The 16,954-nt window shown below is 37.3% G+C and overlaps 3 protein-coding genes across 3 annotated transcripts; 2 read left to right on the forward strand and 1 right to left on the reverse strand.

The window, feature by feature from the left end:
* Nucleotides 1–109: 109 nt before the first annotated feature.
* Nucleotides 110–4,101, forward strand: LOC113783363 (coiled-coil domain-containing protein 124). The gene is made up of 3 exons (XM_027329479.1): nt 110–811; nt 1,489–1,608; nt 3,746–4,101. The coding sequence occupies exons 1-3, from the start codon at nt 254–256 to the stop codon at nt 3,761–3,763; spliced, it is 696 nt and encodes a 231-aa protein (XP_027185280.1). The 5' UTR covers nt 110–253; the 3' UTR covers nt 3,764–4,101.
* A 1,719-nt stretch (nt 4,102–5,820) lies between these two features.
* Nucleotides 5,821–8,997, forward strand: LOC113783333 (probable receptor-like serine/threonine-protein kinase At4g34500). The gene is made up of 6 exons (XM_027329435.1): nt 5,821–6,333; nt 6,471–6,580; nt 6,678–7,473; nt 7,894–8,133; nt 8,250–8,399; nt 8,623–8,997. Exons 1-6 carry the CDS (start codon nt 6,088–6,090, stop codon nt 8,779–8,781), a joined length of 1,701 nt encoding a protein of 566 aa, XP_027185236.1. The 5' UTR covers nt 5,821–6,087; the 3' UTR covers nt 8,782–8,997.
* Nucleotides 8,998–9,338: 341 nt separating this feature from the next.
* Nucleotides 9,339–11,872, reverse strand: LOC113782583 (GDSL esterase/lipase At5g55050-like). The gene is made up of 5 exons (XM_027328464.1): nt 11,602–11,872; nt 11,342–11,487; nt 10,483–10,704; nt 10,105–10,354; nt 9,339–9,559 (listed from the first exon to the last, which is right to left on the reverse strand). The coding sequence occupies exons 1-5, from the start codon at nt 11,870–11,872 to the stop codon at nt 9,339–9,341; spliced, it is 1,110 nt and encodes a 369-aa protein (XP_027184265.1).
* Between the last annotated feature and the right edge of the window lie 5,082 nt (nt 11,873–16,954).

Raw genomic sequence — 16,954 nt, forward strand, 5'->3', positions numbered from 1 at the left:
GGTCCTGTTGTAATAAACTAAGTTTATGGGGGTCAAAAATGAGAAATGAATAAAATCTTAAAGGGCGGTTGCTGGTGATTTGCGAGAGTTCCAGAAGCATAAAGAGAACTCCGAACAAAAAGATAGATACGCTACTGCTGCTGTGGAGGCTGGAGACTCAGTGACCAAAATTCGGTGTTCAAGTATCCCTTGAGCTCGAAAAAGAGAGGAAAAGAAAAAATTGGGACAGAGTTAAGGAAGATATTCAGGAAATATGCCGAAAAAAATGGGAGTTAATAGCAAAGCCGAAGCCGCTAGGGCTCGAAAGAGCGCCGTGGAGGCCGATCGCAAAGATCGCGAGGCTCATGAGAAGGAAGAGCAGTACTGGCGAGATGCCGAAGGCGCCAAGTCTCGCGCTGCCAAGAAGCGCGAGGAGGAGGCCGAGAAACGGGCCGAGGTTGCAGCTCGCAAAGCCGAGGCCCGCCGGTTGGCCGAGGAGGAGGAGAAGGATCTCGAGAAGGCTTTGAAGAAGCCAGATAAGAAGGCCAATCGCGTCTCCGTTCCCGTCCCCAAGGTCACCGAGGTCGAGCTACGGCGGCGGAGGGAGGAGGAGCAGGCTGCCATTGAGAAGAGAGCTGAGGAGGAGAAGCGGAAGAATAGCCGTACAGCGGCCGAGGAGGAGTACGAGAGGATGGTTCTTGTGGAGAACACCAATCGTGACGATTCCATCATTGAGGCGAGCACAATTGAGGAAGCCATTGCTCAGATGACCGTTGCCGATAATTTGCCAGTTGATAAGCATCCAGAAAGGAGGCTCAAGGCTTCATTTAAGGTTGGCTTTTCTTTCCCTTCCCCCCAAACCACCACCACCACCACCACCCCCCTCTTCCCCCCAACACAAAACAAAAACGAAAAAAAAATTATTATGATTTTAACCGTGGAAAATTGAAATACAGGCAATCCCTGGAAAGGAAAAAGTTTATTCTTTCTCGTTAAAAGTACTTGCTTTGCTGCTGTTTGAGTATTGATATGGTAGGATTGTGGAAATATATTGATCCATCGTGAGTATGTTGAGCAAGTGACCCGGAAGATGTGATTACGTAGCTGTAGGACATGAATGAAATTGGCACGCTTTTCAACTATAATGCAAATAGATGCTGTTTTGATGGTAAATTGCTTATCTTTAAGGAAGTGGCAGCCTACACTTCGTTTATCCACTAACTGTGTCTTAAACTTTTAATCCGTATCAAACTTCTGTATTTTTTCCAGCTTTTCGCTCAATTCTACTAGTATTAGTGAATATGTCTGCACAAAGGTGATATCAATGCTCATCATTTTATTCTTTCCTCAGTGGAGAGAAATTTGGTGTTTCTCAATTTCAGAGTTCTCTTTCCTTTATATTCACTTGACTTTGTACTTTGTAGGCCTAATATCTGAATTGGCCCAGTTTACCATTTTAAGCACTATGACATTACTCGTTCTTTTTGGTCCATTTCAATGAATTTGCAGGCTTTTGAAGAAGCTGAGCTTCCTAGGCTGAAGGAAGATAAACCAGGTCTTACACACACGCAGTACAAAGACATGATCTGGAAACTTTGGAAGAAATCTCCTGACAACCCTCTTAACCAGGTAGTTTTTGGGTATTCCTTTTTGTTGAATGTATCATGCGATTAATTTGGTTGGTGTTGTCCAGTCTTCTTCTGCTGATACAGAAGCATTTAGTTTCCTGATTTGTCTGTTTCATACTCATATTGAGTAAGGAAACCGAGAGTAAAATGTTCCAGGACATGGGATGTTTTGCTTTGGTGGGCCCTTTCTTTCTGCTTGTTTATGTGGGGTCAGTAGCTATTTTAATGTGGAGTTGCTTGGCAGTTCTTATGCCTAAGTTTAAATTTTCAAAAAATGGAAAATCAAATTAACAAATAACCAAAGCTGTAAATGGACTTACAAATTGAAACAATAGACTAATGGTGAATGACATTTGCAATATTATTGGTACCATTGCTAAGTATATTGGAACTCATAATGTACTGCTAACCAAGGAATATGTTTAAGATTTTCAATAGTTGGGTGATTTTTTCAGCTTTGACCTAAAAATGAAGCTCTGTGATATGAAAATTGATAAAGTGGGTTCTAAGTCATAGACTGCCCAAGTAGCTGAAGAAGGATATAGTTGATCAGAAATAAGTTGTTCTGTAGTGGGATTTGTTGCCAGAAAGGGTGATTAGATTCATAAACTCTGAAATGTGAGAAATTATTGGATTGAAAGATCAATGGGAGTTGAGATTTTGGGCTTTTTCTCCCCCTTAAATCTATGTGTTTGTGAGATGAAGCTACTGTTCATTGGTACTTTTTGAGTTGATGGTATTTACACAAACCTGTTCCTGGATATTGATGTCCAGTAAGTTTCGTTCTATTTTAGTTCTAGGTACAGTAGGGGTGATGGGCATAGACAAATGTGTAATGTTTTTGAGGATTTTGGGAAATATGCTTTATATGCTGGTCATTATTTGGTGCTCTAGTTATTCCAGAATTGGAATGGGTCACTTAATAGCAGAATTCACTAGGAGTAGATCATCCTTTTAGTGGTTTGCCATTTTTTCCCTCTATCCAGTATATGTTGTACTAAAGCCTTTGATGCAGCTCTTTGAAGAGATTGGTAGAAAATTTAGGTTTTCCAGGATCATTCAACCCCATACAAGTTGTTCTCAATGGCTTTGAGAAGTGCAAATTTTGTTGTAGATCATGATATTGTAGGCCCCTGAATCTATTTATGTTGAAGTTAAGGCATACATGCTATTCTTTAGGAAGTATGACCCTCTCAAGGAGGCTTCCATGTTAGATTGAGCTCATATTCTCATGTTGGGGGGGAAACTTCGAGCACTTTGAACTGGTCTGATGTGCTTATATTGAGTGTATCTTAGGGCATGTGTGTAATTGGGAAATAGGATGAAAGAGGGATTAGATATCAGGAATTGCAGTAATGATTAATTAATAGAACGACCTTGCAACAAGGACGAAGTTAATTTAAACTGCTTTGGCTTGTTAAGAGCTCACGAGGCCTGAAATTGTTTATTGAATCAATAACTGTACCATGTTCCATTTCCCTCTTAGGGTGCAATGCTTGGCAGAACATATCTGGATCTTCAACTTTATACCTGGAATGCTAGGCTTCGCTTTTACTTTGTGAACTCGTTTCCTACAACTCTAAAGTAAAGCTGTTTGGATTAGTTTTGGTTGACAATGTGGTTAAGATTTAGGTTGACTTCTCCCCTTTCTTCAATTGAAAAAGTTGACCTATTGGTTCCAATAGGTGGATGGCATTTGGAGGAAGTTTTATGTTTCTACATCTGCTTCTAGTTGTGATGCAATGCTTTAATGATTTTGCTAGGTTGGGCTTCAATTTGTTTTTGTAAGTTGGTGGTGTTTCTGGAAATTCCTTTTTCAGTTTCTTATTCAAAAGTTTGCGCATTTCTTCTAGAATTTTCTCAATTTCTTTAATTTGATCATAGTGGTAGTTATGTATTTATGATGCCTTTAGTTGGTTAGTAATGTAATTGTCCATAAACAACAAAATGGGATAAGGTACAAGTGGAATGATCTACTTAAATTAGGTAAAAGTAGGAAATGTCGTTTGTGGTGTTTGATGCTGAACTAAATCAACGTCTGAGGGTAATCACTTGCTGCTTTTCGATTTCTGGCTTTCGGTATGATTGATTTCTATTATTTGGCCCTATGTTAAGCCATCTTCTGCTTTGTCTTGCAGGTTGCTGACAAGCCTTGAGAATGCATTGCTGCTGAGAAGCAAGTTGATATCCTAAAAGTTGTCTTCTGCAAAGGGTTTTGCAGTGCATGTTCAAAATGGAGTATATAATTCCTGCAGAGTCTGTTTCTTTGCATTTCTGTAATACAATGTGCAGCTTCTTGTTCGTCTCGGTGCAATCTGATTTCAAGTAGTGGTGTTACTAATAGAACTTAGAAAGAGAAATGAGGATTGCTGTCGTAAATTAGTACAATAAGCATCCTGAAATCATTTTGGACATTAAGCAAAAAATCATTTTCCCTTGCTATTCTTTGTTATTATACCCCCTTTATTTGTCCTTGTTTTGTGAACAAGGATTACATCTTGAATTGACCTTTTTTGTTTTAGTCAGCTTTTGATAGAAAATTGGACAAATTTAATAGTACTAAAATTAAAGTCGCATTTAGTAAACTGTAGGCAAATTCAAGTAGTTCATCGTGTTTGGATTAGAGGGTGCGGACTTGGCAAGAAGTTGGGTTATCGTAAGAGCTTGTTTCACTTAGTTACAGTATAAAATCTAGCAAGTTGTTGAAATTAGCTCTATGATCAGCGAAGACGCCCATTCTGCTATCTGGTAATTCAAGCAGTTTTTCAATTTCTGGTTAATTGAAGTTGACGAGTCAAAAATACATATTTGTTGTGGAAATGGTTGGCTGTCGCTACCCCAGCCTTCATTTCTGCTTAACGAGCTTCCTTGAGAATGAAAGACCATAATGGATTAATGGATTAGATTGCGTAACAGGGGATATGGCATCATTTCTGGAGCGTGGGTACGTGAATCGGCAACTTGCTATGGGTCAAAGGAGGGGGTTTAAAAGGGGATAGCTGCCACCTTTAGATTTTACTCTAGGTGTAGAGGTTTGAACTTCTGACTTATTAGTTAGATTTGTACTTTATATTTTATTTAGTGGTTAACTCACTAAAAAAGAAGTGGTTAGTTGGCATCGTGTCACAAGTAGGTGTCACAAGTAGGTGTCACAAGTAGGCTGCTGGTGAGTCGAATCGCTTACAAGTAGCTTGTGAGAGACATGGTCAAATGTTTGGCTCGAATTCAGCCAAATCAAATTCGCACTCGAGGTCGAGTAGCCTGATGTATATATCAAGTCGAGTTCAAACCTCCATTTGTGCTATTCGAGTGCTTGTCAAGTAGCTTGATCACTAGTATATTATTTATATTATATTTTTATTTTAATTATAAAATGAATAATAAGGGTTTATGTTTTAGGTACTTTCCCATAAGTGTTGTTTATTCAATAAAATTCAGAAATGGTAAAAATGTAACATTGTATAAACTAAAAAGGAAATGAAGGTTTTAGATAATTTACCATAAAATTTTCAACATTTTATCGAGTTTTTGGAGTTTTATTTTAAGTCTTGGAGTTTGTTAAGACTCGAGTCTTAACGAGTTTTACATAATTTTCTACTCGCTCGAGTCGAATTCAAGCTCGAGCATGACATTATTCGAGCTTGATTACACTCGTTGACATCCCTAGTCATGAGTACAAAAATTGGTAATTGTCAATGTTTGGTTCATTCACAAATGATAAACAAAATAAGGCAGACAGAATGCTGTTTGACATAACTCACATGGTCGCTGAGAGGAGATATGTGGTATGTCATTACATCCATTTTTTTTTTTTTCACAACCATTTTATTCTACTCCTACACTAGCTTACTGTGGGGAAGGGGAGCCCAAAGAGGAGGTATGGTACATCGGAACATCGAGTGGCATCTATTTTTAATTCGTCCGGTTAAAACTATTGAAGCTAGCATGGGCAAAAGGCAAAGATTAATAATCCGGGCTTGTGGGGGCGGACGTCCGGCTTCCATCGTCGATGTTTTGTTATAAAGACAAGCTAACGCCGCCAAAGTAGTAGTTGTTATAAAGACAGCACTGTGGCAAATCATTTTGTAAGAGGGTATTGTAATAAAGTATCTCCATTCAACTGGATGTAAAATGACTGAAATCGTCTGCAGTAAATACCATTCCGTGATGCAATTGCACTCCAAGGTACTTTCCTCCGTTGTCGGTGTCTTCAAAGTCATGGGAGCGGATATTGTGTTTTGTACTCTAAAAGCACCTACCAACCATGAGTAAATGCTCAACATAATGAACTAGCTACCGAAATTTATGCCAAAGGGCCACATATAATCAAATCAGGCACCACAATATTGGAAAATACTACCGGATTCTCTAGACAATTCCCAAAGCGGGGTGGTGGATAAATGAATCTTTAGCTTCATTATGGTGAAATTGCGTGTTTTCATTTTGTAAAAGGATATTGGCTTTACATTGAGAGGCTTTAATGATGGTTGGAAGCCCAAGGATCAATGGACGTATCTTTTCGCTGCTAAAGGCCAGGATTGGCAAGAAGAGAACCATTATCGTTGGTCTGAAATCTGATAACTACAGCAGAGAAATGCTTCGCCGCTTACTCAGTTCGGTAGTGGTGCCAGGGGACAGTGTGCTGGCTGTTCATGTGCAAGAGTCGAATGATGGCTTTGATCCAAACACTTTCCTCATCCATGAAGATCTCTGCAAGTACAAACAGGTTAGTATATTCTTTAACACTGACAGCTTTCTGTTAACAATGGCAACATCCTTTGATCTCTCATTGTCATTGCCCAATGACCTGTGAACCACCGAAGTGGTTTGACAAATTAAACTCCCATGTAATGACCTCTCTAGGTGGATTTCCAAGTAAAGCTTTGTAACGGAAGCTCATATATAGTCGAATTGAGTCATCAGGTACGCGAACACTTTGCCACAATTCTGGCAGTCGGGTGCAGCAGTCAATGGTATGGCGATCCTCTCTCTAATGAGTTTATGTTGTAGCTTGCATTGCTACATTAATACCCCCTCTCTCTCTCTCTCTCATTAGTCATTTGTCGGCAGGCCCAAAGATTCAACTGTTAACAAATGCTTAAAGGCATTGCCTCCAAGTTGCTCCCTTCTGGTTATGGATAATGGAGGTAAAATCTTATTGCAGAGGCAAGGAACTTCTCAACAGGGTTCTGTAACTAGAGTACTCCAGTCTTCTGTGTCATCCCTTTCCGAATTTGGTAGCCGTGACCATTCAGAGACTAGATTTCATCTTCAGAAATCACGGACAATGTCATGCCCCTCAACTTCATTACCTGTACAACCTACTGGAAGCAAGAAACTGCTCAGCATTAGGAAAAACCTGAGCTTTCCAGATGTAACACAGAAATTGTTTGAGAGGTTAGCTACTTTGGAGGTGAAGGGAAACAGCAGACGCTTTACACTGGAAGAACTAAGGCGTGCAACTAACAAATTTAGTCCTGAGGTGTTGATTGGAGAGGGAGGACATAGTAAGGTTTATCGAGCCGAACCTGATGATGGTCAGGCTGCAGCAGTGAAAGTACTTAACATCTCGCAACACTCTGATGAGGATCTCTTCCGGGAGGTGGAAATGCTGAGCAGTTTAAAACATGAAAACATAGTTCGGGTTCTAGGATTTTGTTATTGCAAAGATATGCAGGCTGTTGTCTACAATTTACTCAAAGGAAGTCTAAGGCAAAGACTAAAACAGCTGAGGTGGTCTGAGAGGATGCAACTTGCCATTGGTGTGGCGAGGGCACTGGACAACCTCCATTCCTCCTCCCCTCCTGTCATACACAGAGATGTAAAGTCGTCTAACATACTTCTCTCTGAGAATTGCCAACCACAGGTAAGTTCTTTTAGCTACCTTCCCAATGTTAATTTCCTTTCAAGATTTCAACAAATTAGTGATTGGGAAACCAAATTATGCGGCTAAGATTCTGTAGTTCCACCTGCAAAAAGTGGGAAAGTAATTGGTAAGTGATGACAAACGAGAATTTTGCTTTCAGTAATGCCGATACAAGACCTTGCCCATAAATTGCTCAGATGTGCTTGTTTGCAGTAAACATTTACATCCGAGTACTGCTTGCTTTTCTCTAACCCTTCAAATATCGATTTTTAGTTATATCTTTCAGACTTTGGCTAATTATTCAGATTTCACCTTATATTGATATTTCTTTTATGGTGCATTTAAGCTTTCAAGCGATAGCCTTTGAATGATATCTATCAAATATTGAGGTAAATGTGATATATTAACATTTTGGAGCAGCTATCAGATTTTGGAGCAGCAAAAGTACTCCACCAAAACAAGCAAACGTCGTCAGTGTTCTCGAAGCCAATTCATGTGGTTGGAACTTTTGGTTACCTGGCCCCAGAGTACATGATGTATGGCAAAGTTGACGAGAAGATAGACGTGTATTCTTATGGTGTTGTGCTGTTGGAATTAATCACAGGGAAAGAGGCTATTCAGGCGAAATCTATGTCTGATCAAGAGAGCTTGGTTTTATGGGTAATGTTGAAATTAATGACCCTTACTTCAATCTACACAATTGACAAAAAAACAGGATTGATTCCCCTATCTATATATTGCCGATACTGATACTGACAATGCCAATGCGATTGTAGGCAAGGTCTCTTCTTAGTAGCGGTCTGTGTGAACGGTTGATTGATCCTAACCTAAACCAAGATTATTGCCAGGATGAAATGAAAATGATGATGATTGCCGCCCGTCTATGCCTCCTGCATTCATCATCTAGAAGGCCAACTATGAAGACGGTAATTTTTGTGCTGACAATTCATCATCATTCGTGGATATAATATAAACTTGCGACCGTCCTGAGTCCACTGGTGATCTCAGTGTTGCCTTTCCAAATTTAGATAAATCTTAAAGAAGCATGACTTGAACCAAGAAGTTTGAAGCAACTATCTGGAGATGATATGATAGGAGATTATTAAGAATCTTAATGGCTAAATTAGTACGTCCTTTTGTTTTTAACAGGTTTTGCATCTGCTTGAGGAACCAGATCATTGGCTCGCAATGCAGACCAAAAGAGAAGAGCTCCTAATTATAAACGGTGATTCCAGAGAAGAAATAGAATTTTGCAGCAGACGTAAAGAATCAGTTTTCAGTGAAACTTTGTTAATGGACGATGGATAGCTAGCAGTTTCCCATCCGCAGATACACATTCACTATAAGATGCATCAAAATCCAGCTCGCGTGCCTTAAGTTTATATACAGAACTAGGTGGTAAATACTACTAGTATATGTATCCGTGGTGCTTATTGGTTTTGTAACATCCCACTCTGTAGGAAACAAAACCATCACCTGTAAAGAGCGAATGGTAAAACAATCTATATGTTTCTTGGATTCCAATTACAAGACTTTGTGACTCGCTTTGTATCTTGTTAACATGCGCGCCGGGAATAGTGGATGATATGGTAACAATTTAACACGAGGCAAACCGAGAAATCAGAAATGAACGGAGAGAAATCTCTTCTACAAGGAAAACACGAAAGTCATGGGAACAAAAAAGACAAAAATTAGCATCAAGTTTATTAGTTTTGCAGAAGCATACCAATTACGAAGCACTACAGATGCAAAATCACAAATCCTTCAGAAGAGCTTATAATCTCCTGTCAGGTCACATGATGGCGAAGTTTGTGAATAAGGGCAGGGCAATGGTGAATGAGGATTGTTCCATGCTATAATCATCTTCACAGTTGAACCAGCTGAGCGAAGTTAATAGGGGATACGTAGAGAGGTGGACCAGCATAGAGCGTATTAGCTGCCAGGTTAGCAGCAGCTTGAGTCGGGTGGAATTGATCCCAGAACAAGTACTCCTTACGCTTTGAGCAAAGATTTGCAGTTGCATTACAAGCCTGTTCTGCGTTCAACTTGCCAAATCCGCAGCACGCCGTGTCCACGCTCGTGAAATCTGAGGGAACATTTATTTAATTTTATTTTGGGGTTTAATGAAAGCAAACGAAAGAATTGAATCCCCCTCCCCCGCAACACCCCCCCCCCCCCCAAACCCACCATAGGGAAAAAAAAAAGCCGTCCATGATTTTACCATGGTTCAAAGTTGTGGTCGCGACCCGGACTGTTCCACATCAGTCTCGACATATCGGTCGCGATCTCGGCGAGACGCAAATTTTTGAAATATTTAATATTTTAAAAATTGTAAAAAATATATGATAAATAAAAATAATTAAAGAATTAGCAAAAGTAATAAAAATTTGAATTGATTCGGGGAGATTCGACCATTTATATCCGTCTCGGTCGAGTTTTCGGTGATTCATTATTTCGGAGTCATCCCATCCCGGTCAGATCGAGAAGCCCCGTTTTGATAAGAAATTATATCCGTCTCGGAGTTATCTCGACCGAGTCTTTGAACCCTGGATTCTACTTAAGGGGTATAGATGAGGAATTATTGGAGTATTTGTAGTAGAAGTAACTGGAGATGAAGATTATTTGGCTTACGGAAGGGCTGTGGATTGTCGATGACATTGATGGTCATTAAGTAAGCATTTCCAAGCGAGTATTTCAAGTCCTCAAGCTCAGAGCCAATGCCGTACAATAGGGTCTCAAGTGCTGAATAAAAAGCTCTTGCCAACCCATTCAAGGCCTCGGAGCATTTTCCTTCAGCATCCAGAAGTCTAATGATTGGGCAGCAACCGATTGGCGGCACACTTATGATGCCAAATTTCCGTGCTCCAAGGCTGTATAAAGTCTGATGATCACGTTAAAAACAATAAGAGTACTCCATCAATTCCTGAATTCTGAGCAAAGAACTTTCGTTTTGATCATTGAATAAAAAATCTTGTCCTAGCTACAAGACCGACTGAAAGCAAATCTTACTTTGATAGAGTTCTCGTATTCTTTCATGAGGAGGTAAATAAACTCTTGTGGAGTCGTGCTGCTATTGGAAACAACATAGTCAAAGAGGTCATTGCTTCCAATACTGATGCAAAACAAAGATTTTTGTAGCATTGCTTCCGTTGCCCCTGAACCCCTAACAGCAGTAAGATTACCTTGGAGCGTGGCAAATTGCTTAATCTGCTCTGATAATGGCACAACTCCCTGCGATTGGTAACATACCATTTTATGTCAGTGAGGATTCCAACGATTTATCCAAATATCAGTACAAGTCTGTAAAATGCAACCAGAAGTGCACCACTCTAAAAATGCATTTAGTACAACTTCAAAAGAGATGGTGATCAACGTGAGGATATAGAACCGGGTGTAGCTTTTTGTAGGTTAGTCAATGAGTTCCGCTAGTGTCAAAAAAAAATTACAAAAAGGAAAGAAAAATTGAAAATAAAATCATGGTTAGCTATCTCGGGCGACGAGTCCGATACGATTCGACCGAATCATAATCGAAACGGAGGGGACCAGTACGACACCGATTCCCGGATCGTGGATAATTTCATATCCATGGCGACACGTTTTAACTTGATCGATATTAGTTTATTCAAATCTGTGATACATGGAATCGACCAAAACATCTGAATAAATTCGGAGTTGATTTGGATATTTTTCAGACTATATCTTTTATGATATTTTCTATTTTTACTAATTTTTTCAGATTTTTTAAAAAAATTTATGTGCTATAATGTGAATATCATCCGATATACCACGACAGACGTAGAACAACCGCGACCTGCAACCCACGATGGTGAACCATGAATAAAATGGAGGTGAAAAGTGGCTGGCTTACCAATGCTGAACCAGTGAGGTCAAGCAGGCCAGAACCCGCAGAAGCAAAGTTTGCGCCTCTGAAGGCGTGGTTTCTGAGATAAGAAAGCAAAGGGCTACCAAGACTGAGAAAGGGTCGTGGGCTGCTGTTATATCCCATTAACCTGGCTGGCCAATCATAAAATTCAAACAAAGGTCAGAATGTTGCACGCACATAACATAACAGATGCACGAATCGTCGTAGGAACATATCATATGATGGCAACAACAATTATGGATCACCTAGAAAATCAGCACCATTCAAGCCATTGCTAAACCTCCCAGTTGGCCTCGAGTGAGGGAAGTCAATGCCGTAATGAGGAAAGTCGGCTCTGGCCCTGCTTTCTTGCAAGTAAGAATTAGTACCAACGTCTACGGTGGAGTCACCCAGTATGAAAATCGCCGGAGGCTTTGCTGCACTGCCTAATGCAGCCTGTAATCCTACCAGCAAGGCAAGTGTTGCCTGGAGATAATATGAAAGAACAACGATATTGCATGATGATCTATTCTTCATTTTCTTTTCTTTCTTTTTTTTTGGTATTACCTTCCTCTAATGCATTCGATTGCTGTCAATTCCAGAAAGATCGATATAGATGCCAATTTATATAAACTGAGTTTTCTCCAAGTCACTAGCAAGAGTCGGGAAACTGATCTCAATTTACACAAGAAGACAACATCTTACTGACAAGTAAACACAGCTGGGCTATGAATGGCACTTGGCGGATTAACCTGGAGCTTGTGCGTATTTTATCTGAAATGAAACGTGCGTCGTGTAGGTGGTTTCAATGGGGGGCTCCAATTCCATAGTCCATACTGGCATTGTTGTGAACCAAAATGAAAGTAAAAATGTCGACAATCATCCTGCCTTGCGGAAATGGTGCATTAATTTCTAGCCTGATGGCCGTAATATTTAGTTATTTACTATGTTTCTGTTTCCAAAAGCTGGCTCAAGATTTTCCGTGATCCCAGTTACTGCTAGATTACAATTTTCATTGGTGTTTCATTCAAAGGGTAAACGCATTGAGGCAAACGAAGGACGTTTTAGAGACTATAGTCTATACTATGTTATGAATTTTCTGGAGTAGACTTAGGCATTGTTTGATCACATCAACCATCTGTCTTGGTCTAGTTCCCAGCCCGAATGCAAAATGGCCTTTCTTCCTTTTGCGATGGAAACTATGGAAGCCTTTGGACAGAGCAAATATTACCACCATAAAGTAAAGAAATCATGGCGCATCACAAAAGTTGAAAAACCTGATTTCTTTGTCATTTCAATTGTCAGCATCTCATGGAACCAAAACGATGCTGCCTAAAATTGCTTGACACTGACATTATTGCTGGGGAGTGATATTAACAATATCCAGCCAAGCGATTAGCCTTTTGCTGTCTGAGGTTCTATTTTCTTTTGGCCACACCGCCGGACCTTTTTTTTTTGGCACTCTGCTGGACTTAAATAAATTACGTAGAAGGAGCTCTAATGTTTAGTTATTCAAATTCGCAAGATTCATATAGTCGGTAATTTTCATTTATGGGATCATATATAATATGGATATGGCCAATTTAATTTGGCTTCTTCTTCTTCTTCTTTTTTGAATTTTTCCTCGGCGAATATATTGTTGTGTTTTTTTTTTATAAAAGAAAATTTCATTACCCGATTGTTGAAAATCGTCTAACATGATTTGATTTACATCATTGCCTTAATGGCAGGTTAAACATGCACTAGAAATTATAGATTTGCAATTTAACAGATATAATAGATTTAAAAAATTGTCAATAAACCTAAAAAATACAAAAAATTTCTCACTTATGTTCTAATAGATAAATCACTACAATTCCCTTCTGTGCATGTTGTAATCGTCAGATTTGCTAATCAACACAATTTGATTTACATCGCTGCCTTAACGGCAGGTTAAACATGTACTAAAAATTATAAATATGCAATTTAATAGATATAATAGATCTGAAAAATACAAGAAATGTCTTACTTATCCTCTAATAGATAAATCACTACAATTCCCTTTTGTGCATATTGTAATTGCCAAATTTGCTAATTAATTGTTGTGTCAACTATTGTTTGATGATGATGATGGTTAGATTATGGCCTAGTTCTCAATTGATTTGGATTTTATAAAATTTGATTATAGAGAATAATTAGAATCATCAAAAACTACTTTTTGAGTGATTGTAGATTTTAACTTTTTTAGTTATTAAAAAATTTATAATTAGAATACAAAAAAATAGAGAACAGTTGCTTATCCAAATCAGAATTTATAATCAATTAAAATAATCAATCAAGAACAAGCCCCATGTGATTCCCGTCTAACTAATATTTCCATGGCTTTGTTCTTTTTGGATCTTCCATCAACATCTAAGGATATACTAGTTTCATTTTGGTGGTTAATGCAATAAATGTGGGGGTAGGACTGAATATATGGATAAACATACTTTGGGCCTTGGCATATTTAAGGCCCGTTACTGCTCCAGTGAAAAGTCCATGGGCTACTTTCTCTTTTTTTTTTTTTTTCTTTTGTCGATCGACACTTGTTTAGCTTAAATCTATTCCTACATTTACTTTAACCTATACTAAGGAGGGTATGTGGATTTCAGCCACTTAAAGTGACAAGCGGTGGGAGGCAAGAGTTGAACGTTTAACCACTCATTCTACAAGTCTTAAACGCTATGGTGGTGGGCTGTTTGGACAACTTTGTCATTGGATTATAATTTCCACGAACGACCACTAAAGTGAAAAAGAAAATCATTCAAAACGTCTCTCAAATTTTACAAAATGACTTTTTTCGCATTTCACTTTAAAAAAGTGTAATTTTACGTATTTTACAAATTTATAGTGATCAAATTTGGTCCCTATCTGGGGCCTTGTTTGGCAAACAAGTTTTTTTGCCAAATTTGTCAGCGGCAAGTTTTTTTAAAAAACTTTAACTACAATAACCTCAAAAAACTTCTCAAAGTTTTTAAAATGTACACTTCAAAATATTTAAAAAAAACACACTTCAAAAAATTTTAAAAAAACTTTTACAGTAAGTTACAGTAAAGTTTTAGACAAACATCGAAAAAACTTACTTGCCAAATGGTGCCTAGGTTTCCCACTAATTTTTGGTCGGAATCCACCACATACGTTACACGTGATCATTTTTTAGGGGCAAAATTATCAAATCATATTTCACTAAATCCGATTTATAGTTCTTTACATTTCACAAAATGAATTTTTTTTATGTTCCCCATATTTCATAAAATAAATTTTTTCATCCATCGCATTTCATAAAATAAATTTTTTCATCCCTCATATTTTATAAAATGAATTTTTTTATTCCTCATTAATCATGTGTATGAATAGATTTTTTTTTAAAAAAAATTCATGCATATATCTATTTAATTTCACATGAATAGTACGGGTAGCGTGTAATATATCTCTATTTGATTTGACCTACAACTACAATTAGATTGTTCATATGAAATCAGATAGAGATATATTACATACTTTTCATACTATTTAGGTAAAATCAAATAGACATACACATTAATTTTCAAAAGCAAGAAAAAACTATTCGTACATATGATTAATGGGAGATGAAAAAATTTATTTTATAAAATGTGAGAGACAAAAAATTTATTTTGTGAATGTGAGGGATGAATAAATTCATTTTATAAAATGTGAGGGACTATAAATCATATTATGTGAATTGTGATTTGACAATTTTGTTTTTCAAAATTGATCACGTACAAGACATGTAGTGGATTCCGACTAAAAAAACTAGTCAGAAATCTAAATAAGGACCATTGAAGAAATCAAAATAATATAGTCAAAATAATATATTTTGCTGACAAAATATTGTTTTTTTATTCTGATGTGACAAAATATAGTTGTTTTTAAATGCCAAGAGTATATATTTAAAACTTTATTGAAGTTTTCGCAATGTACAAAGATAATATTTTTCTTTATTGTAAAGTGTTTTGAGTTAATTTATAAATCATTTACATATTTTTTAATTTTTTTTGTCTAAATTGATGGCTTGGCAACTAAAATGATACAACATCTTAAAATTTATATATAAACTTGCTTTTATCTTTTTTAAGTTAGTCCAAAAAAGGTATACTCATGATTATAAATTATTGCAATTTATTTTTAAGAGTACTATAATCATTCATAATTTTAAGTAATTTAACTTTTTGTCCGAACCAATGACACAAAATTTGTTAAAGAGCTTTTTTTTATCCTATTATCAAACATTAAATTTTCATTAAAGAACTATATCGATCAATTTATAAAATTTAAGCAATAAATTTGGTGTATTATGACAATTAAGAAATCACAAGACAAGGGCAAATTTGAAATGAAATTGTATTCTCTCTCCCAAAATGAGATTTTTAATATTATATTTCGAAATAAATTTTAAATATTACAAAATGTATAAAACAGGGGAACCAAGTGAGATTTTTTTTAAGTTTGAGGATGCTAAATGAAACAATGAAAAACCTCGAGATGAGGTTTTTGAAATTATCCCACAAAAATTTCTAGCTTTGACCATTTGACATTAGAAAGCAAGCTAATTGTACGTCTGGGGCAGTAGAATGTTAGAAAGGTTTCTAGTTGTGCCCGGCAGCCCAACAATTTTTTAAAAAAAATTTATTTTTCCCTTGTTTGCTGGGCTGATTAAGTCCGACAGGCATAGTTTTATATCGCTTCCCTGTCAGGTAAATATTCTTACGATATTTTTTTTTTCAGCAATAAATAAAGAAATTAGCCGAGTCACAATGATTGTCAGTGTAATCGTTCTAAAACTATATATATATATATTAACAGGGTAAATTTCTGTACAAATGAATGATAGAATTTTGTAACTGTTTATATTAAAAGTAAGTGGGCAGAGGAGTCCAGACATTCAACACCAAATCCGGAATGCCTTTCTTCGTTTTATTTTATTTTGTCCTATTGGCCGGGTCCTTTCCCTTTGTTTTTATCTGGCCTTATTGGCCAAATCCATGTTCCTGCCTAGATTTGGTAATACAGAACGGGAAATTTGTCAAATTGGCCCCTAATATTTATCAAAAACACCTTTTTAGTTCATAACATATAAAATCAGCCAAAATTGTCCTTTATATTTAAATTGTGATCTAATTTGGTCCTAATGCTCGTTTTTGCTCTTTTCTCCAGCTAAAAATAACACGTCCCTCTCACGTGGTCATATTTTCAAGGGCAAAAGTGGAAAACAAAAGCTTTACTCAACTGGCTAGTCTGTTACACTGTGTAGCAATATCGAGAGAGAAAAAGAGAGAGAAAGAGATTCATCAGCTAGCGGCAGATTCTTATCATCATCATGTCCCCAATTGTAATCAGCAATACAATTCCTCTTTCAAAGTTGATATGATTACTATTATCATCATTATCATCATCGGCAATACCTACCCGATTTGAAATCTCCCAATCGATCCGTAATATCCCTCACATATGAAAACCTTTTCAGGATCAAAACAGCAATGGAAAAGGGAGATGGGCAGTGGCGCCAAGCAAAAGCAGCTACCCAAGTGGAAAATCCACTTTGAGAAATCCCCAAAGCAAAAAATCCAACCTCCTTCGGAA

Source organism: Coffea eugenioides, chromosome 9 (assembly GCF_003713205.1).
Source record: "Coffea eugenioides isolate CCC68of chromosome 9, Ceug_1.0, whole genome shotgun sequence".
Lineage (NCBI taxonomy): Eukaryota > Viridiplantae > Streptophyta > Magnoliopsida > Gentianales > Rubiaceae > Coffea > Coffea eugenioides.